At 42.5% G+C, this 22,307-nt stretch overlaps 2 protein-coding genes across 2 annotated transcripts; one reads left to right on the forward strand and one right to left on the reverse strand.

The window, feature by feature from the left end:
• Positions 1-667: 667 nt before the first annotated feature.
• Positions 668-13,192, forward strand: GSN (gelsolin). Its single transcript, XM_010085016.1, has 17 exons — positions 668-870; positions 2,084-2,285; positions 3,061-3,215; positions 4,204-4,365; positions 4,599-4,748; positions 5,035-5,124; positions 6,084-6,216; positions 6,662-6,750; positions 7,567-7,782; positions 8,165-8,298; positions 8,704-8,794; positions 9,252-9,422; positions 10,331-10,505; positions 10,763-10,887; positions 11,427-11,504; positions 12,192-12,252; positions 12,711-13,192. Exons 1-17 carry the CDS (start codon positions 736-738, stop codon positions 12,878-12,880), a joined length of 2,337 nt encoding a protein of 778 aa, XP_010083318.1. The 5' UTR covers positions 668-735; the 3' UTR covers positions 12,881-13,192.
• A 1,884-nt stretch (positions 13,193-15,076) lies between these two features.
• Positions 15,077-19,883, reverse strand: STOM (stomatin; the record flags this gene model as incomplete). Its single annotated transcript, XM_010085027.1, has 6 exons — positions 15,077-15,280; positions 15,391-15,525; positions 16,026-16,229; positions 17,816-17,898; positions 18,803-18,875; positions 19,780-19,883. Coding segments are annotated over 6 exons (794 nt in total), but the record flags the coding sequence as incomplete, so codon positions are not given.
• Positions 19,884-22,307: the final 2,424 nt, after the last annotated feature.

The following is a 22,307-nucleotide window of genomic DNA, read 5'->3' on the forward strand; positions in this document are numbered from 1 at the left end:
AGCTGTGAAATAGTTGTGAAATTACTGAATTAGCTCTTGTTAGGGCTCTACTAATGCCCTTTTGCTAACACATGAGCTGAAATACATGGGTCCATCTCAGACCCCTCCAGAGGGCATTACTCTGGTAGTAGCTTGTGTGGAGATTGCATTCAGGCGCAAGACACACAAAGCACATGCTGAATTTTGCATCTTGCTCCTCTGACAAGCTCAGAGGGATGAGGGTGTATTCCCTCCATCCTCAGATTATTCAGTTATATCCTTTCAGTGCTTCTCTGTTCTTCTCATCTCCAAAATCTCTACAGCCCTTGCCATCTGGAACAGCCTTTCTGTTCCTCTGTGTCTCATCAACTTTCTATTTATTTGCAGTTTTCAGCTGACAAAATGTTGCCTCTGTTGCTGATGTCTCTTAATTTCTTCCTCTCTTGTTGGCCTTATGACTGGATGTTTGGCTTGTTTGAACACAATCGCACTGCTGGTTTAACGGATAACATATTGTTTTGAGTTATTCCCTGGTGGGATTAAGCGTCTGTAAATGGCTGAAGGAGTCGCTGAGACTTCCAAGAGGACTGTTTGCACAAACGTGTTACGCCCCAGTATTGCGGAGGGGGTGGGTGTGTTTGTCCCTGATAAAAGATTGGCTTCTGCAGTTCATCTTCACTAGCAGCAAGAGGAGGAGGGAGCTGGGACTCCCTGCAGCTTCTGCAGAAGCAGGGAGAAGCCCATTTGCTGTTAGAAATGGGCAAACAGGACTTCAGTTATATTTTTCTCACCATTTTTTGCACAATGGCTCTGCAGCTGAACTGTGTTAGCTCCATGTCTGTTGCAGGGCTTGGATATGTTGTTACAGCAGCTGTTGTGCTTTCAGCTGTGGTAAGTGATTAACATCACAATTCAACATTGAAAACTTTTGGTTTTCCATTACTTGTGAGAGTCACATTCTCTTTTAATTCTTTGTAAGGAGTTTGTCTAATTTTATAGTGGGAATTTGGGAGAAACGAAGTCAGGCTGACTGGAATCACGACGATAAAGTCCATTGTTTTCCATCTCTGTTTAGCATCTGACTTCAGCTTAGGAATCACTTTGGTAGCTAACTTGCTGTTTTGCTTTCTAGTTTGTAACATTCTTTATTTCTGCCTTGAAAGCTGAGTGTATTGTACTTTTTTTCCATCAGCTACTGTGAACTATCTTCTTTGTCATAATACTGGATGCTTCTAATATAACATTTTAATTTTTTCTTCCCTGTTATCTTAAGGCATGCTGTAGTATATGGACAAACTTTCTCTGCCAATACGACAGAAATGTTTTATTTCCTTTCTGTATTACTGAAGTGAATTATTTTACAATATAGAAAAGTGTTTATTATGTTTGTTAAAAGAATGGGTTGTATATTGTTAATATAGTGCGTTAGTATGACAATACACATATTAAACTAAAATTGCAGTGTCTTTAGGACAGGATGTCGTGTATGTTAGTGTAATTCCTGTAAGGGAACAGTTACACAGAAGTACTGAAGTAATGTGCCAGAACAGGAGAGATACGAAAGACTTGTTAATTATCTAACTCTGATGATATTCACAGCATTTACCAGAAAGAGCTCGATAAGATCACACAGGTTTTAGGAAAATGGTAAATAATGTTTGTGCAAGATGTACAACATGGGTAGTTAAAGGGTGTTTATTTCCTACAGTCTTGAACATCACGCAGCATTTGTAGAAAAGAGTAGTCAGCAAGGGGATTAGTCTTTCACTTATGTGCCATGTTGAAAAGCTATACATTAGTAAGGAAAATATATAGAGTAAAATCAGGAGAGGTAGACAAAAAACAGAGAAAAGAAAGTCTAGGAAAGACTGAGTCAGGAATAAGCCAGGAAGTAGAGTTGATTGGAAGTGAACATTAACAGTGATCAACTGAGAGACATTTGCCCTCCCTTTTTGTTTTTCCTTCAAAATTCAATGCAAGAGAAAAAAGGAAATTTTCCACTTGCTGCCTGGAACAATAGTTAAGAGATCAGAAGCAATGTAATTTAAACATGCGCTTCCTTGAACTGTGCAATATTGAACAACACTCTCTGTCTCACCCCTAGCCTGTCAGCATGGTGGAACACGCTGAGTTTGCGAAGGCTGGGAAGGAACCTGGCCTTCAGATTTGGAGGATCGAGAAATTTGATTTGGTACCAGTGCCAAAAAATCTGTATGGAGACTTCTTCACCGGAGATTCCTATCTGGTGCTGAACACCATCAAACAGCGGAGTGGGAGCCTCCAGTACGACTTGCATTTCTGGTTAGGTAAGTCTGATGGGAGTGCCCCTGCAAACTCTGGTCCTCTCGCTACACCAGCCTTGTCCAGTGAGTGTTACCCAAGTGAACAAAAAGCAGAACTAGCAGTGCAGTGAGAATGCCATTTTGGGTGCATGTAGTGATACGGACCTTAAGTATTTGAAATGGTTCCTGACTCAATGAGTGTGATTTTTTCCCCCTGAAGTTCAGACCTCCTAACTGGCCTTCTGCAGTAAATGTCACCAAGTAACATGGCAGGGCTTTCTCCACATCCTGCGGAACCAAGACTTTGACAATCTCATAGTTAAAGCTGTGTAATATACTTGCATAGTGGCTTGTCATATTTGCCATCTGTCTATAGGTTTTCCACACCAAAGAGCTCCAGTGAGGCAAACTGCTGTGGAACTGGTGCCCCACTGGTATCTACAGCCTTCATAAAGCCTGATAACGTGATTCATCTGTCTGTGTGTTTGCTCTACAGCAAATTTCCTTCCAGAACAGGGTGAAATGGCAGAAGGAAAGTGAATGGCACCTGTCAAAGAGAGAGCTGTGAAGCAGCAGGGCTGCAGCAGTTAACGATGCTATTGTAAGCCTCCCAGAAAAATGTGCAGTTTATGCTGCTGTTTGGAGGCATTATTAGAAAAGTTTGGAAGGGGCTGTTCTGCAGCTCTTCCTGGAAACTAAACTTGCAAATAACCTGGTTTCTCCCTGATGTTTTTGCACAGTTGAATGTAGAGGCAGAAACCCTGCATTCCCTCCAAGCTGTTGCCTTTTTGTTTCTTAGGAGATGAAAGCTCTCAAGATGAGCGTGGCGCAGCTGCCATATTCACTGTCCAGATGGATGACTACCTTCATGGGAAGGCTGTTCAGCATCGTGAAGTGCAAGGCCATGAGTCTGCAACTTTCCTGGGGTACTTCAAATCTGGCATCAAGTACAAGGTAGGTGATGACTGGGTCTTTATACTACCAGGCTGAATCAAGTTTGCAAGAAATGGCATTGTGCCGACTGCCTAATTCTCAGACGAATTAGAATTACCCTTTTTCCACTTGCTTGAGAACCTTTCTCAACCAGATGTTTTCAATGAGTTGGAACTGACAGGACGGAGAACAGCAAATCCCAGTGGGAGAGTTTTGGCTGAATTAATAATACACAAGTAAAGCCCTAGGAAATTTTAGGAATCAAGGTTTTGTTTTCCTTCGAGAAGCAGAGGAAAGAACAGTCCCAAGATGTCTGGACTGAATTTAAGAAACAGCAATCTGAGTTAATGGGAAACGCCTACCCAGTAGATTTAATCTCTCCCCACTTACATAACAGAGTTTGACCTTTCCAGTCTTTTTCTGTGCTTAGCCCACCTCCTTAGCATACATAATGTTTTGGTAAAGTAGACAAATAGTAGCGGGAGTTACTCTTCTGTGCCATTGCAGTAAAGTGGAATAGAAGAAGTAGAAACATACAGTCAAGAATGGCCGTTTGTTAGGAATCCAGTGGCACAAGTGCAAAGTGCTTACATTTCCTCATGTCTAAGACTTCCCTAGTCTTTCTGTTTTGCTTGTTTCCCACTCATTTGTTGTTATTTTCATTCATTTGAATTTGGTTGTACTTTTTTTGATGATAATTTACATTAGTCCTGTTGCCTACAAGTAATTCCAAATATCTCTTTATCAGCAGAGAAGGTAAATCCTGAGGTTGGGACAATTTCTGGTAGGCAGGACATATAATACACATGGAAATACACTCTTCGCCTCACCAGTCAAAATCGTATTAGTACCCCAACTTATTGTGATCTTCTTCAAATTTGGAAATTTCCAACTGTGTTGTATCAGTATCCCTCAGACACTATGAGAGTAGATAGCTTGTCAGTAAGATATTAGTTTTTTCTGAAGCAACAGCACAAGTGTGAACTGTTGTTTCTTCATTTTCCCCTAGGCTGGTGGCGTGGCTTCTGGCTTCAGACACGTGGTTCCCAATGAAGTAACCGTGCAGAGGCTTCTGCAGGTCAAAGGCAAACGAACAGTCCGAGCGACGGAGGTCCCTGTGACCTGGGACAGCTTCAACACAGGGGACTGTTTCATCCTTGACCTCGGCAGTGTAAGTACCATGTAAAAGACAGGTTTAGCAGACTTCAAGAGGCAGGAGATGTCTGATAGTTCACTGAAGGATTTTTTTTTTCCCCCACTCTGTTAAAGCTATCTCAAATGTTGAGCATTCTGAAATGTATAGCCAGTCTCTTAACATCTTTCAGTTCCAGGCATACTGCCAGATTGTCTAGAGAGGCGGTTGTTACGCTCTGACAGCTGCACAGTCTTTCTCTTTTCCCCCAGAACATCTATCAGTGGTGTGGCGCCCAGAGCAGCCGCCAAGAACGGCTGAAGGCCACCGTGCTGGCCAAGGGGATTCGGGACAACGAGCGGAATGGTCGTGCCAGGGTCTATGTTTCGGAGGATGGAGCTGAACGGGAGGAAATGCTTCAGGTTATTCACTTTGTCCATTTCTCTGTGCTGGAATGGGAAGGGTGGTATGTGGAAGAATGGTTGGGATGGGTAGATGGGCTCAGTAGTGTCTGTCTTTACATATGAAGTGTTAGTGTTATAAACATGCAATTCAGTGCAGACTTGGTCCTCTGCATCGCTGGGATGTCAGAGCATATTTTCACTGTTTTTGATCTAGAAGTTTCTTCTACTTGCTCTTGTGGCTGGAGCATCTGGGGAACAGAGATCCTCTTGGATTGGCTGGTAATGCTTTTTCTCTCTCTCACAGGTCCTGGGACCAAAGCCCAGTTTGCCACCAGGAGCTTCCGATGATATCAAAACCGATGCAGCCAACAGAAAGCTGGCTAAGCTCTATAAGGTAACAAGAAACGGGCAGACCCTGACAAATAACCTTGTGGAGAATGGAGTGAGCTTTGTGCAATTAAATGGAGCTGGAATAGCAGAGAGGAGCTGAGCTGATCAGATCTGAGCCCTGCTTCTGCCTCAATCTGCTGTTAGCTTTTTGTGATGTTTTATGTATGAACGTTGGTTGCTTGTACTGCATACCCACATGCTTTCTATTATCTTTATCACCACTTCTGACTGCAGTGAGGCAGCTGGGGCTTTCCAGGAATTTTTGAGGGAAGGGTGGAATGTGAAACCAATGGAGAAAAATGGGAGTTTTCCTTTGTGTTATCAGGCATTGTGTTAGGAAGAGGAAAGAACTAGAAATAGTGAGCCTGAGAACCAGGATCTAGCCCTTTCTACATCCAGTGAGCGTGATGAAGCAATGATTTGGAAGGTAACATTTGCCATCAGCTAGTGTAAGTGTAGAAAAATGTCCCAAGACTTTTGGGGAGGAAACTTCTTTACAGCATTCTCTGGAAATTATGTGAATATCTGCCAAGATGGTTTGTAATGTGGACCTTTATCTATTAGTAAGTACAGGACCTCAGACTGTTAAACCCACTTGACACAGGGAGGCCTCTTCACAGTTATCAAGACTGTCCCCTCCAGTTCTGGAGTGCAGTTGGTTTACTTTAGAAGATATTTCTTGGCTGTTTGTGCACCAAGGATATTTACCATTTTGGATCAATCTTTCTTTGGTCTCAGCAGTACCTACTTTGCTAGAAGTACTTGAAATCTTCAGAGTTAAGTGTTATGTTTTTGTCATACTATTGCTGTGTCAAAGGTATCCTGTTTGAAAAACAGTAGTGCCTGAAGTAGCCAATGCATTCAAATTTATTTCCCTTCCACTCCCTGAGTTTTGGACTGTCGCCATGAAGCTGGAGGGGAACAGACGATGCCTTATCTAATCTCCACGCTGTGTTATCACAGGTGTCCAACGCGGCTGGGAACATGGCAGTTTCCCTGGTGGCAGATGAGAACCCCTTCTCCCAGGCAGCCCTGATTACAGATGACTGCTTCATTCTGGACCACGGCACAGACGGGAAGATCTTTGTTTGGAAAGGTACCGTAGAGACACAGGTGAAGCTGGTTATGCATGCATAGGATCTTCATCCCTGTTTCTTTCCATCTGGGTAGGGGAGCATACACTTGGTAGTGGTGTTGCTTTTCAGGGCAAATTCAGATACCATTAACAATCTCAGAAAAGCACTCTCATCTGAAATGTCAGTGCTGAGGCACAGGGTCTCTAGTGTAGAGAACTAAAGGGAGTGTCCTAGGAACGAGGAGTTAAAAATTAAATTAATATCACAAGTAGAAAGGCAGTTGTGCTCTCTCAGCCATCACAAAAGGCATAAAAGAGATCAAACAATTGTCACGTGCTTTTTGGCATCACCTAGCTGGAAGGCTGGACCCTTCTACTGTTGCAAAAGGCTCCTGGGACAGTCTCCTCTCTGGGTATGCAGAACTTTAAAAAAGTTGACCTCTTTTTTCTCTATTTTTTTTTAAAGGCAAGAATGCCAACTCAGAAGAGAAGAAGGCAGCACTGAAAACAGCTTCTGACTTTATTGATAAGATGGGTTACCCGAAACATACCCAGGTAAGGATGTGCAGCCCACCTCTGGCCAACCCCCAGACACTGCCAGGGTTACTTTTCTGCCACATGGACCATGGACTCCAGAGGAGGGCTCCCATGAAGTGTCACTAGCAGTCAAGTAGCTCCTGTTTTGGGTGATCTGCTGTTCTGCAGGGCAATACTGCAGTGTTGCTCCAGGGCTAACACTGTCCTTAAAACAGCATTTACCCCAACACAACTAGTATTTAATATTTCATCCTCTCAGATACTTTTTTACCTTATCCATTACCTCCTCCAAAGAGTAAAAAAGAGAAGGCATAGATAACCCTGCCCTTTTTTCTTTAGGGAGATTATTCTAATGGCTTAACACCCCTTCAGCCTTCCTCAGAACTCATCTGAAACTTGCTCTGCATCCCAAAGCATATTGAACCCATACTGTTGGTTGTGGTAGTGTGGAGCTCCCAGGTGTAGTTACACAGAGGCTTAAAGACTGAATAACACTGTCTTGAAAGAAACAGATCCCTTCAAACTAGTGCTCACAAGCATCAAACAGATAGGCTGTCATGTGTCTTTTCTCCTGGAAAAGATCTTCCCAGGATGGTTATATCTGGAGGTACTATTGATCGCTGTGTCTCTGATTACGGTGTCAGTGAGACCTGACATTACTCTATACTGCACCTTGGCACCAAGCATTTCCCTGCTGTCATCTCAAAGAGTGGTACCAGGCAATTCTCTGCCAGCCTGAAACCAGGGCTTGCACGAAGCAAGGAGGAGCCAGAGCTGGAGCTGTGTGGGATGGAGGAGAAGGCTGCTCCTGATGGGCTGGCTTGTTTGTTTCAGGTCCAAATCCTCCCTGAGAGTGGTGAGACACCTTTGTTTAAGCAATTCTTCAAGAACTGGCGGGATAAGGACCAGACGGAAGGCTTGGGGCAGGCTTATGTTTCTGGTCACGTTGCCAAGATCGAGAAGGTACCTTTCGATGCTGCCACTCTGCACACCTCCAAGGCCATGGCTGCCCAGCACGGAATGGAGGATGACGGCTCTGGCAGGAAACAGGTGTGTAGTGTCGGAATCCCTTTGGGAAGGTTTCTAGGATTTTCTTTGCTATTGATGGCGTTCCTGCAAGAGTGGTGAGACAAAATGGGCATCAGTGCTGGCAGTGCTAGGTAGTCTGACTGGCATTTTCTCCAGTGGTTCTGGTTGAATCCCATCAAGATTTGGGAGCTCACAGCAGGCCAGGCTGGATGTGTGCCCTGCTCCCAGGCCGGGCTGCGGAGTGCCAGGCTTCGGCAGCGATCCCCAGCAGGTGGGGCTGCAGGACTGCAAGTTCTGGGAGGCTGGATTTGGGAAGAAAATGGAACAGGAGCTCTGCCAGGAAAGTCTGCTTATTCTTCTGACACGTTGAACTCAGAATATTTCCGCTGTTCTCCTTTTCTAGATTTGGAGAATAGAAGGCTCACAGAAAGTGCCAGTGGATCCTTCAACATATGGCCAGTTCTACGGAGGGGATAGCTACATTATCTTGTACAATTACCAGCACGCTGGAAAACAGGGACAGATCATTTACACTTGGTAAGGAAGTTTTTAGGAAACATTGGGGCTGTGTGAGGCTGAGAGTCCACTTCTTCAAAAATGGATCACTGCTGGTTCCCACTTACAGAGGATCCTTGGGGGATAAAATTTCATAGTTGCTGATAACAGCACCAACAGGCGTGTTTTCAAACTAGCTGCTAGAGAGATAATGGGAGATAGGCATGAAGATACTGAGGAATCTGTGCTTATTATCTAGAAAGTGTTCCTATCTCCCTCTGTAATCACCGTGTTACAATATAGGGTAATGAATTTTTCCTTCATGTTGAACAAAGTGCTGCAGAGGTTTGGTAACAGAGGTTTTCCTTACCTCATCTTGATCTCTGTGAGTTGTGTGTGGGGGGATAAGGGCTGAAAATAAAACTCAGGTTTTGCCTTGTGTTTCAGGCAGGGTGCTGATTCCACTCAAGATGAAATTGCAACCTCTGCATTCCTTACAGTGCAACTGGATGAGGAGCTGGGAGGCAGCCCTGTGCAGGTAAAAAAACCAAATACAAGCAAACAAAGAAACCCCAAAACTCCAACACTGTGGGAATAAATAAGATATAGTTGTATGATACCAATTGTCAGTGGAGGAACCCATTCATGTGGGGGCACCCTCCAGCTGCGGTGTAGGTGTGATGGAGAGGCTGTGTGCCTAACCTGCACTCCAGCTGTATTACACAGGAGGTTTTACAAATGGCCTGTATGAGACAGGAGGGTTTTTGCGGCTGTTACTTGTTACCTCTATGCCAGTGGATCACTTGTCAATTAAAATGAAGTGGCAGTTGTGAGAGCTCAGTTTAAACACTGCTCTGTGTGTTTAGCTCCCGTGACCAGCTAGGTATGACATGGGGATTCCAGCTGGGAAGGTGGCTGTAAAGGCCTTTTCTAGCATATCTTGTGCTACTTCTTAGCAGTAGCTTAAAACTGACAACAAGTTTCTTTTTCTCTAGAAACGAGTAGTGCAAGGAAAAGAGCCACCTCATCTGATGAGTATGTTTGGTGGAAAGCCCTTGATTGTTTACAAGGGTGGAACCTCCAGGGAAGGAGGCCAGACAGCACCTGCAGCAACGCGGCTGTTCCAGGTCCGATCCAGCACCTCGGGAGCTACCAGAGCAGTGGAGGTATGCACAGAGAGTCAGCTTTTGTGTTGTGTGCATGGGCTGTGATGGGAACACCATCCCTTTGAACAGGACAAGGGACAAACTGAGCTTTCCTATTTAAACTGAAACATGCTTTGAAAACTTTACAAACTGTTAAAAGACTCATCTTTTCCCTTGGATAGGTAGTGATAATCATTATTTTCTAATTAGTTTCTGAATATTGCCTTGAATACATTTAAATAATTGTATTTTAATTCCCCAGTAACTGCTGCACCCTGCGTACTATGGTACTTTTCAAAAATTGTTGAAAACAATCAGGATCCGGCCATTGTGACTTGTAAGCCTGTGTGACAACAATGCTGAAGACAGAAACTGCTAAATACCCTGTAATCAAATAGAACTTGTGCCAGGACATAGCTTAGAGCCCTACTCCTTTGGAAGAAAATACACACAAAAAAACCACAAAAGAGAGACTAAATCCCAGTCAATAGCTACATGTGAGGCAAGAGCACTGTTTTATTTCTGCAGCAACTTCCTAAGTTTCTAACTTCAAGATGGCATGTCCTTGTTGACACAGAGGAAATTACGTTAATGATTGATCAGCCTCGGCAGCAGGTCTCCCCAGCAAGTTCCTAAATCTCCTGTCATAGCCGTAAAGGCTGGCAACATGACAGATCTCATGTTCTTGCCATAGGTCACCTGTATCTGTAGATTACACACACAAACACACATTCATTTACTCTTCTGATATGATTAAGCTAACTCATAATTCAGATACAGGCAAATATACAGGTATCTTCTAACCTTACGAGCTTGTTTGGAATATCTTGTTTGCAGTTTATTCAATGACAGGTACTGATTTTTATTTTGAAATAATGGGCTCTGTGTAGATGATTACATCTGACATGTGTGATGTTCTTTCTTTTCAGCTGGATCCTACTGCCAGTCAGCTGAACTCCAATGATGCCTTTGTCCTGAAAACTCCCTCTGCTGCTTTCCTTTGGGTTGGCCAAGGAGCCAGCGATGCTGAGAAAGCGGGAGCACAAGAGCTGCTGAAGACATTGGGAGCTCGCCCAGTACAGGTTGCTGAGGGCAGGGAGCCAGGTGAGGGAGACACATGGAGTCTGAGATAATTTCTGTGTAGCTGCACGTTCTCAGGAATTGTTTCATGGATATTTCCTTCTGTGTCTCAGAACAAGGAATGTGGACATAGTGCCTTCATTATGTTTAACAGTCCACTCATGTTTGTAGGCCTTTCGGACTTTCTGAGATAGAAGAGTGCTTCACGTCCTACCCGAACCATACAGCTGCTGTGGTTTCCACAAAGAGTTGAAGCACCAGTATTTCTTTCTCTTTTTCAGATAATTTCTGGGCAGCTTTGGGTGGAAAAGCTCCTTACCGTACCTCTCCTCGGCTGAAGGACAAGAAGATGGATGCTCACCCCCCTCGTCTTTTTGCGTGCTCTAACAAGAGTGGACGATTCACTGTGAGTATCTAAGAAGATAGTCAATGAATTCAACATGCATCTGACAAAGCCGGGACAAACTCAGTCCCAGTTTGCTCTGAGCCAACCAACAAGCTGTTACACCTTACTTGCTTTGCAGCATTGCCTCCAGAAGCATCAGCACCATTTTCTGCAGAGAGCAGCTGGTTCTGTTGTGCTGTTGTGTCAGCACAGCAACTTCCCAAAGCATCAAACTGGTCCTCCCCTGGTTAACAACTAGCGTTCACACTCCTCAAATGTTAACTCATGAATCTTTAAAGTAAAAAGAGGCAGCATTATATATCTTGGGCATGAGTGACAGACAGTTTCTCTAGGTAGACAGAGACCGATTTTGTGTTCTGTGGTCTCAGAGCACTTCTGTGACACATCTGGAGTTGCACGGGCAAATACCACACCAATGTCTAGCTTAATGCCTCTTGCTGACAAGAGGTGAAACTAGAACCTGTGTGAACTGGATTTCTCCTGTAAAGGTAAAGTGGTGCTGGAAGGATGTGCTCATCTTTTAACCTTATGTTTTCCAGATTGAAGAAGTTCCTGGTGATCTGACTCAGGATGACCTCGCTACAGATGATGTTATGCTCCTTGACACATGGGATCAGGTATGGCACCTCCACCTCGAGAAGAGCACGAATTGTCTCTAGATTGAGCCCCAAATTACAACAGCTGGGAGAGTTCTGTGATAGAGTCCTTTCATCTTCAAGCCTGAGAACATATTGCCTCACTAGTGACACTGAAGAGAATTTACACCCAGAACCTGAGAAAAGAGCCGGTGTCCTCCCACTGATTTGGTTAGTTAAGGGCTGAAGAAACCAGGCTGTTGCATATTGTGTGTACTCCCATCTGTACACTTCTTGCGGGCAGCGTCCTTGCCCCAGCTGGAGAGAGCTGTGAACCATTGTTAGGATTCAGCAGTTAAAGATACCAACACATTTTCTGTTATTTTTCAATAACAGACTGTGCATAAATCAGCCAAAAGGCAACTTAGAGATGAATTTTGTATATTTTATGTAAAAATATTCAAACATCTGCTAGTTTTTCCTGATATTAAGCTAGTGTATGATTTGTTCGTGTATCTAGAATTTATGCAGATAAAACGCAGTCAAAAAGCTTCTTGTTATCTACCACTATCTTTAGTCACATAGGCCAACAATCCAGACACACCAACATGAGCATGTTCTTGTTCTGAGTCATACTCTGGTCACTGAGACTTTCTCTAAATTATTCTTTCTTTCATGAAGGGAGTGATTATTGCTTAAAAAATTCATATGGGCTTTTTTTATCTTCAGGTCTTTGTATGGATTGGGAAAGATGCCCAAGAAGAAGAAAAGACTGAGGCTTTGAAATCCGGTAATGTCACGCTTTCCTCTCTGAACTAAGTTTATTTTCCCACTATCTGATCATAAGGCAGGCAATTTAATATACTGAGAAACACATCTTAATCACAACAAAAAATTTCAGTGTTGTGATCGAAGAGATCACCTCTCTCAGGAAAGGAGGATCCCTAAGATCATCGTAAAGAGGTGCAGCGTTCAGACACACGGTGCTCAGCTCCTCACCGTGAAAGTGTGCTTGTGCGGGTAAGCAGGTGTAGGCTGCCACTGGATCACAGCGTTTTATTACCCTAATGTCAGCTTTCTAACAGGCGTAGGTAAAATCATGGAGTGAAAACTTGTGGTTTGTGGGGTTTTTTTTATATGAGCAATCTGAAATTGTATCTCTAGCACTCGTTTAGCTACAATCAAGCTGTTTCAGCTGTTGCTCTCTAAGACGTGTACTGAGATTTCCTTCTACTTGTGTGTTCTCAGCTAAACGGTACATTGAAACTGATCCGTCCAGCCGCGACAAGAGAACTCCCGTCACGGTCATTAAGCAAGGGTTTGAGCCACCAACCTTCTCCGGCTGGTTCCTGGGCTGGGACGATGACTACTGGTCTGTGGATCCTCTACAGAGAGCGATGGCAGATGTGGATGTCTAAGTAACAAGTTTTTCCCTTTTTTAAACGGAGCAAGTTTAGTGCCTTCAATGCCTTCACGAGCTACTTCCTCCTGCAGGATGCATGTTAACAAGGCAATGATGTTAATAGTCAATTAGCTGTGCAATAATTACCAAAAACAATCATGACCAGTCATTGACCCTACTCCTTGCTTTGATTATATTTAATACAATAAAGCTTGTATGGAATATGTCAATAATATGAATTGTGGGGTTTGTTAGTAAGAAGGAAACATTAAACAGAACCTGCAGACCCCACATTTGGACTTGCTTGAAACAAATACACCTCAGAAAAGTAAACTTTCTTTGTGCCATCTTTTGCACATGCACTTTTGACTGAATGGTTACAGAAATGCTTTTGGGGGTTTTGGGATTGTTTTGCTTTTCCCTCGCCAGAATTATTAGCATTTAAGACCCTGGCAAATTAACAGTATTCACTCATTAGTAAACAGCATGGTTTTTTATTCAGGTTGAGAGCAAAAAGCAACAAGAATTCTGGGTGTCAACAAGAATTCCCAGGGTGGCCACCTAGAGCAGCAACAGTAGGAGTTACAGGGTCACTCATCTTCCCCAAGGATTAACCTCAAGCTGTGCAGTTAACTGTTTCCTACTTCAAGTGTGTGAGCACAGCAACACTAATTATTCCAGCTTTGTTATGTTAACCGTATTTCTCCTCCCTCTCCCAGCAAAAAGTCAAGCTCAGCTTACATTAACTGAAGCACTGACAAACACATGCAGATGGGCATATTGCTTTGAGGATGCAGAGGAAAGTTCACAGCAGAGAGGCAGAAAAGAAACAGCACCAATAGCTCAGGCCCTAAGAGCACTTGGGCGACTTCTCTGAGCAGTGACAAAGGCACAGCGTGTCAAGGCACAGGTAAACAGACCTTGCCCTCAGGATACCTGTCAATACAGAACTAAGCATAGTGGGGAGGTGATAAAAAACAAGGTAGGAACTTTTCACGGGCCAGGGGGAGAAGGGAGCTTACTTATATCATTGACCTTGGCTTTTTGTTTTCACTGCTACCTCCAAATAATTAAAGATAGGTGCCAAGCTCAGCGATGGTGGTAGCCTAAAGAGCCTGCCCCCCACGCAGACTCTAATTATTCTAATTTTAATCTGTAATTACATCTGCTGGACAGGTACAAAATATGAATACAGTTTAACAGACTTTAACTCAAGACTACATGAAGTGAAGATTACATGAGTTTGGTACTAAGTATAAGCCCTTAGTACCACAGCAACCACTACAGGTCTGCTCAGAAGCAGCATCAACAGGTACATAACTGATGTGTTAGAACAGATACACAAACAGTACAGCATCTCGTTAAACAGCACTATCCTCTGCTAATTACAGAGCTCTTACTTCCTAGAGAAGCAGTTTTTGGACCTGGATAAAATGCAGGAGGCAGTGCTTTGGCCTTTTAAACGGATAAAGGCAGACACAACAACTTGTCAGTGCTTTAAAGCAGCATAAATCTATACAGGCACATGACTGCAACAACAGCGACGTCAGCAACTGCAAGCATTCTGTATCCACAACCACGGCGTGTTTATGCCATTTCTGTGTGAAGTTCTGCTTCAGTAACAGTGGCTAACAACTAGTTCTGGTGAATGGGGGATCATTTTCGGAAGTATGAGCCCGATTTTCCCAAGTACCCAGCAGAATATTCTCACTCCTATACCACCTTCCATTACTTTTCCTTGTGGAAGCTAGGGAACCAAGCCCTGTGACATCAGATTACTCCATCACATATAACTATACTCCAAGAGAAGGCAGCTCAGGCTGTTCCACTTCCCTAGCAGGGCCACAGACCCATTTACTAAAAGGAATTCTTCTCTTTCCCAATGTTGGGTCATCTCATCTTCACCACAGAGGGTTTATATCCTCTTTGAAAATGGGAGGTTACAGATTTAAAGTGTCCCATTTGGGACAGTATGGATGCATGCTTATTTAAGATCAGATTCTGCTTGTACTCATTTTGAGAGCTTTTCAATTTCAAATATTTTGGTTGTCCATATTCACAAACATTACATACAAGTTTTACAACATACTTATTTATAACAAAAGAGGTTCCTCAGCAAATCCACTTTGTTAACACCACCATAAGCTATAACACACAGGAAATGCAGTGTTGCAAACATTTGCTGTAGCAAAAAAACTCCAGCCCAAACTCTCTCCTCCCACTAGTGATTAGCACCGATCATGCCCTGCAGAATATTTATGGGCAATGGGAAGACGATGGTGGAGTTCTTTTCTGCAGCAATGGTGGTCAAGGTCTGCAAATAACGAAGCTGAAGAGCAGCAGGAGACTCTGTAATAACCATGGATGCCTCTTTCAGGGCCCTGGAAGCGTTCATTTCACCCTCAGCTGCAATTACCTGGGGAAACAAAATGAATGAAATTGAATTAATCCTCTACATCTCTGCATTAAATTATGCATGAAGAGAAAACAAATAGAAAAGCCAAACCCACATGTTGAGGTTATTACCTTAGCTCTTGCCTCCCGGGCAGCTTCTGCTTCTGCAGCCATTGCTCTCTGCAGCTGGACAGGTAATTTCACATCCTTGATCTCCACACGTTCCACCTTAATGCCCCAATCGTCTGTTGCCTCATCCAGTGTGGCCTGTATAAGGCAGGACAACTACGTTAAGCCATCTGCCTGGCTGCAGACAAATGGCCAAATAAAAATGACGAATAAACCAAATTAATTACAATTCTTAGACTTTAAGGGCTTTAGTATTTATATCATGATTTGATAATTATAAAAGCATAACTGTTGCAAGCTAACAAAAAAAAAACCCCAGAGCCTAATTAATATATTGAAATAATTCTGTGGCATAACTTCCTTCAAGAGCAGAGTATGGACAGAATGATCCTGGGAAGCCCTCCCCTCCTGCATCCCTCATTCCCGGTTGCTAGCCCCGCTGGTCCGTTATTGCTTTAGTCACTCATTTTTATTATACAGAACGCTGTCCCAGTAGCTCGATAGGGCTTTGCCTAAAACCCCAAATCACAACTTGGCTTATCACTCAGAAGGTAAAATAAATCCCGACCTCTAAGTTGTCCACAGGCTTGCTGCTTAACTGCTCGTTTGATGGATTGCTTAGGAAAGGTTGCTCATACCTGCATGCTGTGTGCAATTTCTTCACGATCAGAGAGAATCTGAGAAAGGTTTTTGGTCCCCAGAACATTCCTCAAAGTAGTCTGCGCTAGAAGACGGGTGGCTGAGTCAGCATTTGTGATATTTGCTACAGCAAGGGTGGCATTCTGAACTCTGTAATAAACCACTCCGTCTACATTAACTGTCACAGAGTCCTTGGTCAAGATCTAAAACCAAGGGGGAAAGCATATAACAATTAAGCATATATTAATTGAATATAATTATTACATACTTGTTTTACTAGACAAACTCCTTTTTTCCAGGATAAAGCAACCGTCTTGAAAACAAAAAGGTCTTACACACGTATGCTACACGTGAACATGTCTGTGTACAGATGCAGAAACCTTCTGGTACAGCTCTGCAAAGCTATGACTACATATGGGATTAGAACACTTCCCATTGGAAAATAAATTGTTAGCTTTGCCATAATGTTATTTCTAACTCCTACAAATTCACAGAGGGATCTGCAATTCATACAAGTGACACAAAAAAATATCAGAAATAATTTACATCAAAATACATATGGTCTTTCACCTGGGAAACTTGAACCTGTTATTCTGAAACTAGCAACAACCTCAAGACTTACCTCCTGTGTCCTTCCCCAAATTACCTATTTTAGCAGGCTTTTTATAATAGCATAAGGTAAACAAGGAATGAGTAGCATGCACAGAAACCATGTTGTACAAGTGAAAACACATTTCTGCTTGTACCTACAAAACACAAACCAACCCAAATCCATAAGGATAATATAGTCAAAAGAAAAACTGTAGAACCGATGGTTTCACTAATGGCACATCAGCAGCTGCAAGCACATTTTGCTGCCAGTGATTAGGTTTTTACCAATTACCCTTTAGAGCATACCATGACAGCTGCCATTTGTCTAAATCTACAACTAATGATGAGCAGTAAACCCACTAGCAAATATGACAAGAAACAGATGCACCAGGCAGGCTGCGTCAAGCATCTTTGTCTTGGAAAATGCACCAGATACATGAGGGATAGATACAGTTATAATCACGGACACACAGTCATTCACTAAGTTATTTTTAGAGGGCTAGTTGTTTTTTATTCTGTTGTTATCCACTGAGTTGGCGTCACTGAGTTCAGCTAACTTGATGCTGTTGAGAGGTTCTGCTAAAAAATTAAGATGTCAAAGGAAAAACAGATGAGAAATATAAGTGATTTTTTTGTTCTTTCGGACCTTCTAACTGAAACACATCAGATTATGTGCAGGAATCTTCATAATGTCCCTGTGCACAGCAGGACACAAAAGCAACGTGTACACAAAACCTGTCTAAGAGAGTGGACCATTGCCCTGAGTTGCTATTAATAGCATTTGATGTATACAATAATTTAATCCCATTATTTTAGCTAGTATATACATCTAGATAAATTGGCAGCGGAAAGATCATTGCTGCTTCTGGAACTCTTCCAGATTCCACAGAAACAATTAGAGAATGTTGCATGAAGTCCAGCAGTCTTCATTCCAAAGCCCTCCCATTCTCGCTCTTCGACAGTATTAAGTTATCTTATTTGGTCCTTAGAGGACAGCATAATTGGTTTTCTTTCAGCTAGCTTCTCTTATTGAATTATATTACTACAGGATATATGTATTCTTCACAGTACATTGAACCTGCACAAGAAATCTACATTAAAACTACATGCTGCCCAATACTGAGGGGAAAAGGAAAAAGAAAGTGGAAAAAACCCCCTGCAAACACTTCAGCAGATACAAAAGCAAGTGCAAACTCACCTCCTGGGGAGGAATATCAAAAGATATGGTCCTCATATCAACTTTGATGAAGCTGTCTGTGCAGGGCAGGACAAAAAACAAACCTGTACAAAAAAAAAAAATCTATTCAAGAAGATGTGACAATGGGTCATTAAACTAGATGAACCTTGCTCCTGAAAGAAGCTTAAATCCAACCACTGCAGCTGCACAGCCCTCTTTGTAACGAGCTCAGCAGCATCTTTGTTAGTGGCTTTCAAACCAGGATAAGATTTTCAAAAAACTATGCTCGGAAACATCCATTTATTCAGATCTAACTTGTTTAGAGATCTTTAAGTTAATTTGGGAATAAACCCCCAGAACTGTTAACAGCTACTTCTGAAAATTTGTCCCATACAGTTCCTTGTAGATCCTAGTTCTGGCAAGCAGAAACTATCAGCCTCCTTTTATTCTGCGGGATCATTGTAATTCTTCAACTTTACAGCAGTGTGAAAGTATTGCAAAACCTGGATGCAGATGAAGGAAGAAGCTATTGTCCCCTTCTGTCACTTTAAGCAGCAGGAGCAAACAGCTGAAAGTAACATTCGTTCGGTTCTAATACACCCAGGAAACTTTTCAAAATTATCAAATAACTTAATTGCTCCTCTTTCTTTTGAAGAACACGGAGGCTTTCAGACCATTTAAGGACATGGACATTTCAGACCATTTCAGGATTTTAACTGACATACTAAACTTCTTACTGAAAATGGCACATTTGAGGCCATTATTCCTCCCTCTACATTCTGTGCTTCTGATTCTGCCTGAAGACTGTGCATTAACTAAGGAGATCTGGACAAGGCTCACAGATAATCAGTTTACCATCTTCTCCATATAAAGTAACTTGTTCTCTTACTGGAAGTTGCAAAATTCTTGAGAAATCCACTTGCCAGTCTAATGCAATGTCTCCAGACAGTTATTACTTTGCCGATGACTTAATCAGAACAGATATTAAGAACACTCTCCAGGACATACCTGGTCCCTTTGCTCCCCCTTTCAAGATGCGTCCGAGTCTGAATATGATGGCTCGCTCGTATTCCTTTATAATCTGTAATAAATAGTTGGACGTCATGCAAGGGTTTCCAGAAGCCATATGATGGATTCCAAACTACGTACACACCAGTCTAAGACAGTCTCGAGGCTCAAATGTAACATACATTGCATTTCATTCCTGTACTGGCTGCTTTTGAGAATTTTAGCCTAAACTTTATTTTCAAAAAGCAAACAACAAAAGGAACAAGCAGGACAATATTCCACAAGAAATATTCTTCAGACTGTGGCACCATCTATCAGCAACAGAAGCAAGAGCAGGTCAGCTGGGCAGGATCAAGCACTAGAAGCAGCCATCAGGCATATCCTGGCCACAACCAAACCAAGTGCAGTAGATGTGGCCCAGAAGAGATTTCTCCAGCACTAATTCTGACTCTGAATATTAGCTAAAACAAAGCAGGGCTTATTTCCTCTGGTTTGAAAACATCAAGCTCAAAGCAATCACAGATGACAGAGTCTCTAAGAATCCATCACATACAGTCACATATATGTCCATGCTTATATATTTATATTTACATTCTTCATATTTATACACTATATATAGAGAGAGATCTCCTTAAAAAAAAATTAAAATATCAGTCCTCCAAGAGTAATTATGTGTTCCTGCAATTATTCGCATCTTCGAAACTAGCTTATATACTAATGACAACTGGGCAGATGTAGTAAAGATGTCAATGCAAAAATTGTTCTGACTAAATACTGTAATAGCTCTTTTCTTTTTGAAGATTAATGCACTGAAACGTTGGTGTCTGTTATATATAGTCTGCTACAGCTCAAGAAAGAATGGAGTTAGATTAATTTGTGTTTAAAACAAATAAATAAAATACAGAACAAATAATAACAACGAGGAAGTATCTGCATTGATTAAAGTTTTAATCCAGTTCAGCAGTGAACAATTTTACCTTTATGCACATCCATATTGATACAGGAAATGTAATAATAGTGAAAAAAAGTGAAGTGATCACCAAGATCCATCCACACAAACCAAGGCCAGTGTCAGGGTCATCTGCGAGAAAAGAGCAGAAGTTTTCAGATTTTTAAAACCCAGAGTGCCTGTTAAAGAAAGTGCCTACAATGGGATATTTATGTTGAATATTCCTTGAGATAAGCTGCTGTCAGCACTACTCCTCTGGACAAACTCAACAGGTTTAGATCAGAAGTCAAATTAAAAGCCAAATTCTGCTTTCATTTTCACTAGTCTCTAGAACTTGTACAAGATAGGTGAAGGAGGAATGTGGTCCAGGTAACATTTATGCAGAACTAAGAATGCTGACATTTAAGTACAGACTCTCAAATGCTTCCCGCTTCCCCAGTTTTCTCTGCAGAATGACCAACAGACAGCAGCAGAAATCCTGTTCCTTTTTTGTCTAAGGCAGAGCAACCCTTGTGTAATGAGTGAAATGCAAATACCCCACAGCCTCTCAACTCGAGTGACAGGACATTTAGAGTTTGGTTTATGTTCCAGCTGTCATTGGTGGCTTTCTTAGAGCTGCACCGTTCTCAGAAGTGCTGTATCTAGGCAGTAGGATAAGATGCAGTGCAAGATTAGCTGGACAGGAAATAAAGTCTCCATGAAGCATTTCTTGGCCAAAGACTCCTTATGCTTAGGACACAAACATGATAGTTCTCTGTCACGAAATGACACCAGCTGCAGGTATTTCCAGAACCACGTAACAAGAGCTAGTGGTTTCAAATGCTACACAGCTAAAAAAAGCAACACACCATGACAAAATGCAGACATGCTAGGAAGCTTTCATAAAGCCGTAAGAAGTTCCTTATCCTGCCAGCGAAGACTCCCAGCAGGCTGCCAGGAGCCTGCTGCCAAGTGGGGATACCCCAGGTGAAACCAAGCACTCACAACCATCACACTCCTGTTGCGGAGATACTGACACTCATCTTTCTCACTCCATCCTTTAAAAAGCCAAAGCACAAAATGCTGAGAAGCACCCACAAAGCTGGGAAAAACACAATTCTCACATTTAGCTGAAAGACTGTTGCTTCAGGACTACACTTCCTGATTTTGCTGAACTGTAAATACCCCCCCTACAGGGCTGCAAATATGCAAACGTTACCCTAACTTGATCAATGCCACAAATACTCAAAGGACTGGAGTCTTGGTATCTTACGGACTGCATTCAGCAGCTTGCTTAGAAAGAACTTGCACTGAAGAATCTAGAAGTTTTAATTTAGTTCTACCTGGAATTATATAATGGATTGTTTTCTGTATTCACCAAACACAACTGCAATTCAATTTGTACAACAAACCTGGCCAGTTATAAGAAATAAGTCTCCAAGTCTCCACCCTGACAGTTACTGTAAGTAGAACCCATTTTATTATAAAGCAAAATAGTGATTTTGAAAAACATCCATTAACAACTCCAAATACACAAGTAAGCATTTATTGTGCCCACAAATGAACTCGGCATTAGCAGTGTACGCCTCGGATAAAGAGAGAAGTGAAACAGATCAGTCATTAGATGTTGCTCACCTTGAAAGTGAGTAATAGCAAACAGTAGTGTACACACTTTGCAAATTTAGATCCACAATATTTGGCTAAAGTTAGAGAACTCAGCAAAATAACTGCGAACCAAAGCTGATGTTTCCAGTCCTCTTTTTCACCGACTGTGGGTCTTGGAGCTACTCCCAGCCCATCAAGTCAGATGGAATACGGAGCTGGTGGAGAATAATCAGCTTTTGTCTCTCAGAGCGACCACTGTTGGGTATTAGTAACTAACATACTTACCAAATGAAATGCAGCTCCTCTCCAAGGATATAGACTAGCATGTGCTGTTAGCAATGGGGCTCAAATAGATCTGCAGTTATTTATACAACTCAGATTACCCAGCCAAAGCCTTTGTGTATAAAGCGATCTTATAAATAACATTTCCTTCTCCAGTTGCAAACGACAAAACTGTAAAATAAATCATGACTTTTTCTGCAGTGTGTTTCTGAACAAGACAAGTAACAGGAAAACACTCCAGCTCCCAGGGACAGAAACCATTAGCTGTTATTTTAGTGCATCCTCTCCAGGACACACCTACTGACCGAAAGGCCAGAACCCCCTGGAATAATTTTTACCTCTTGGTATCGTTACCTACAGCTGTGTCAGGAAATAGGATTGACTTTTATCACTTCCTCCAGTCACAGCTATCTAACATTTTGCCCAAGTGACAGAACTAACGGTGTAAACAACCACTCCCCAAATTCTCTCTGTTCTCACTGCCGGGTGCAGCCCCTGGGGGATCGCTTCAGTCGACTCTACTCCTAATTATTCCTTCACCTTTCCCCCTAGTGACTCGACTTACCGTACGGGAAAACAAAACACGCACAAAAAACCCCAAGTTACGCAATTGGGGCCAACCCGCAGCGATGCTCCTCTCCCCTCCCAGCGCTGCTTCTGCGGAGCCGCGAACCGCCGCCCTCCGGCCCC

This window comes from Pterocles gutturalis, unplaced genomic scaffold, assembly GCF_000699245.1.
Source record: "Pterocles gutturalis isolate BGI_N339 unplaced genomic scaffold, ASM69924v1 scaffold42826, whole genome shotgun sequence".
Lineage (NCBI taxonomy): Eukaryota > Metazoa > Chordata > Aves > Pterocliformes > Pteroclidae > Pterocles > Pterocles gutturalis.

Excerpts from the sequence above, each read along its gene's own strand:
- GSN (XM_010085016.1), top strand. The coding sequence starts at position 736 with ATGGGCAAACAGGACTTCAGTTATATTTTTCTCACCATTTTTTGCACA. Across the intron at positions 8,299-8,703 it reads GGACAGATCATTTACACTTG|GCAGGGTGCTGATTCCACTC; the intron begins GTAAGGAAGTTT and ends CTTGTGTTTCAG. Across the intron at positions 10,888-11,426 it reads ACAAGAGTGGACGATTCACT|ATTGAAGAAGTTCCTGGTGA; the intron begins GTGAGTATCTAA and ends TATGTTTTCCAG.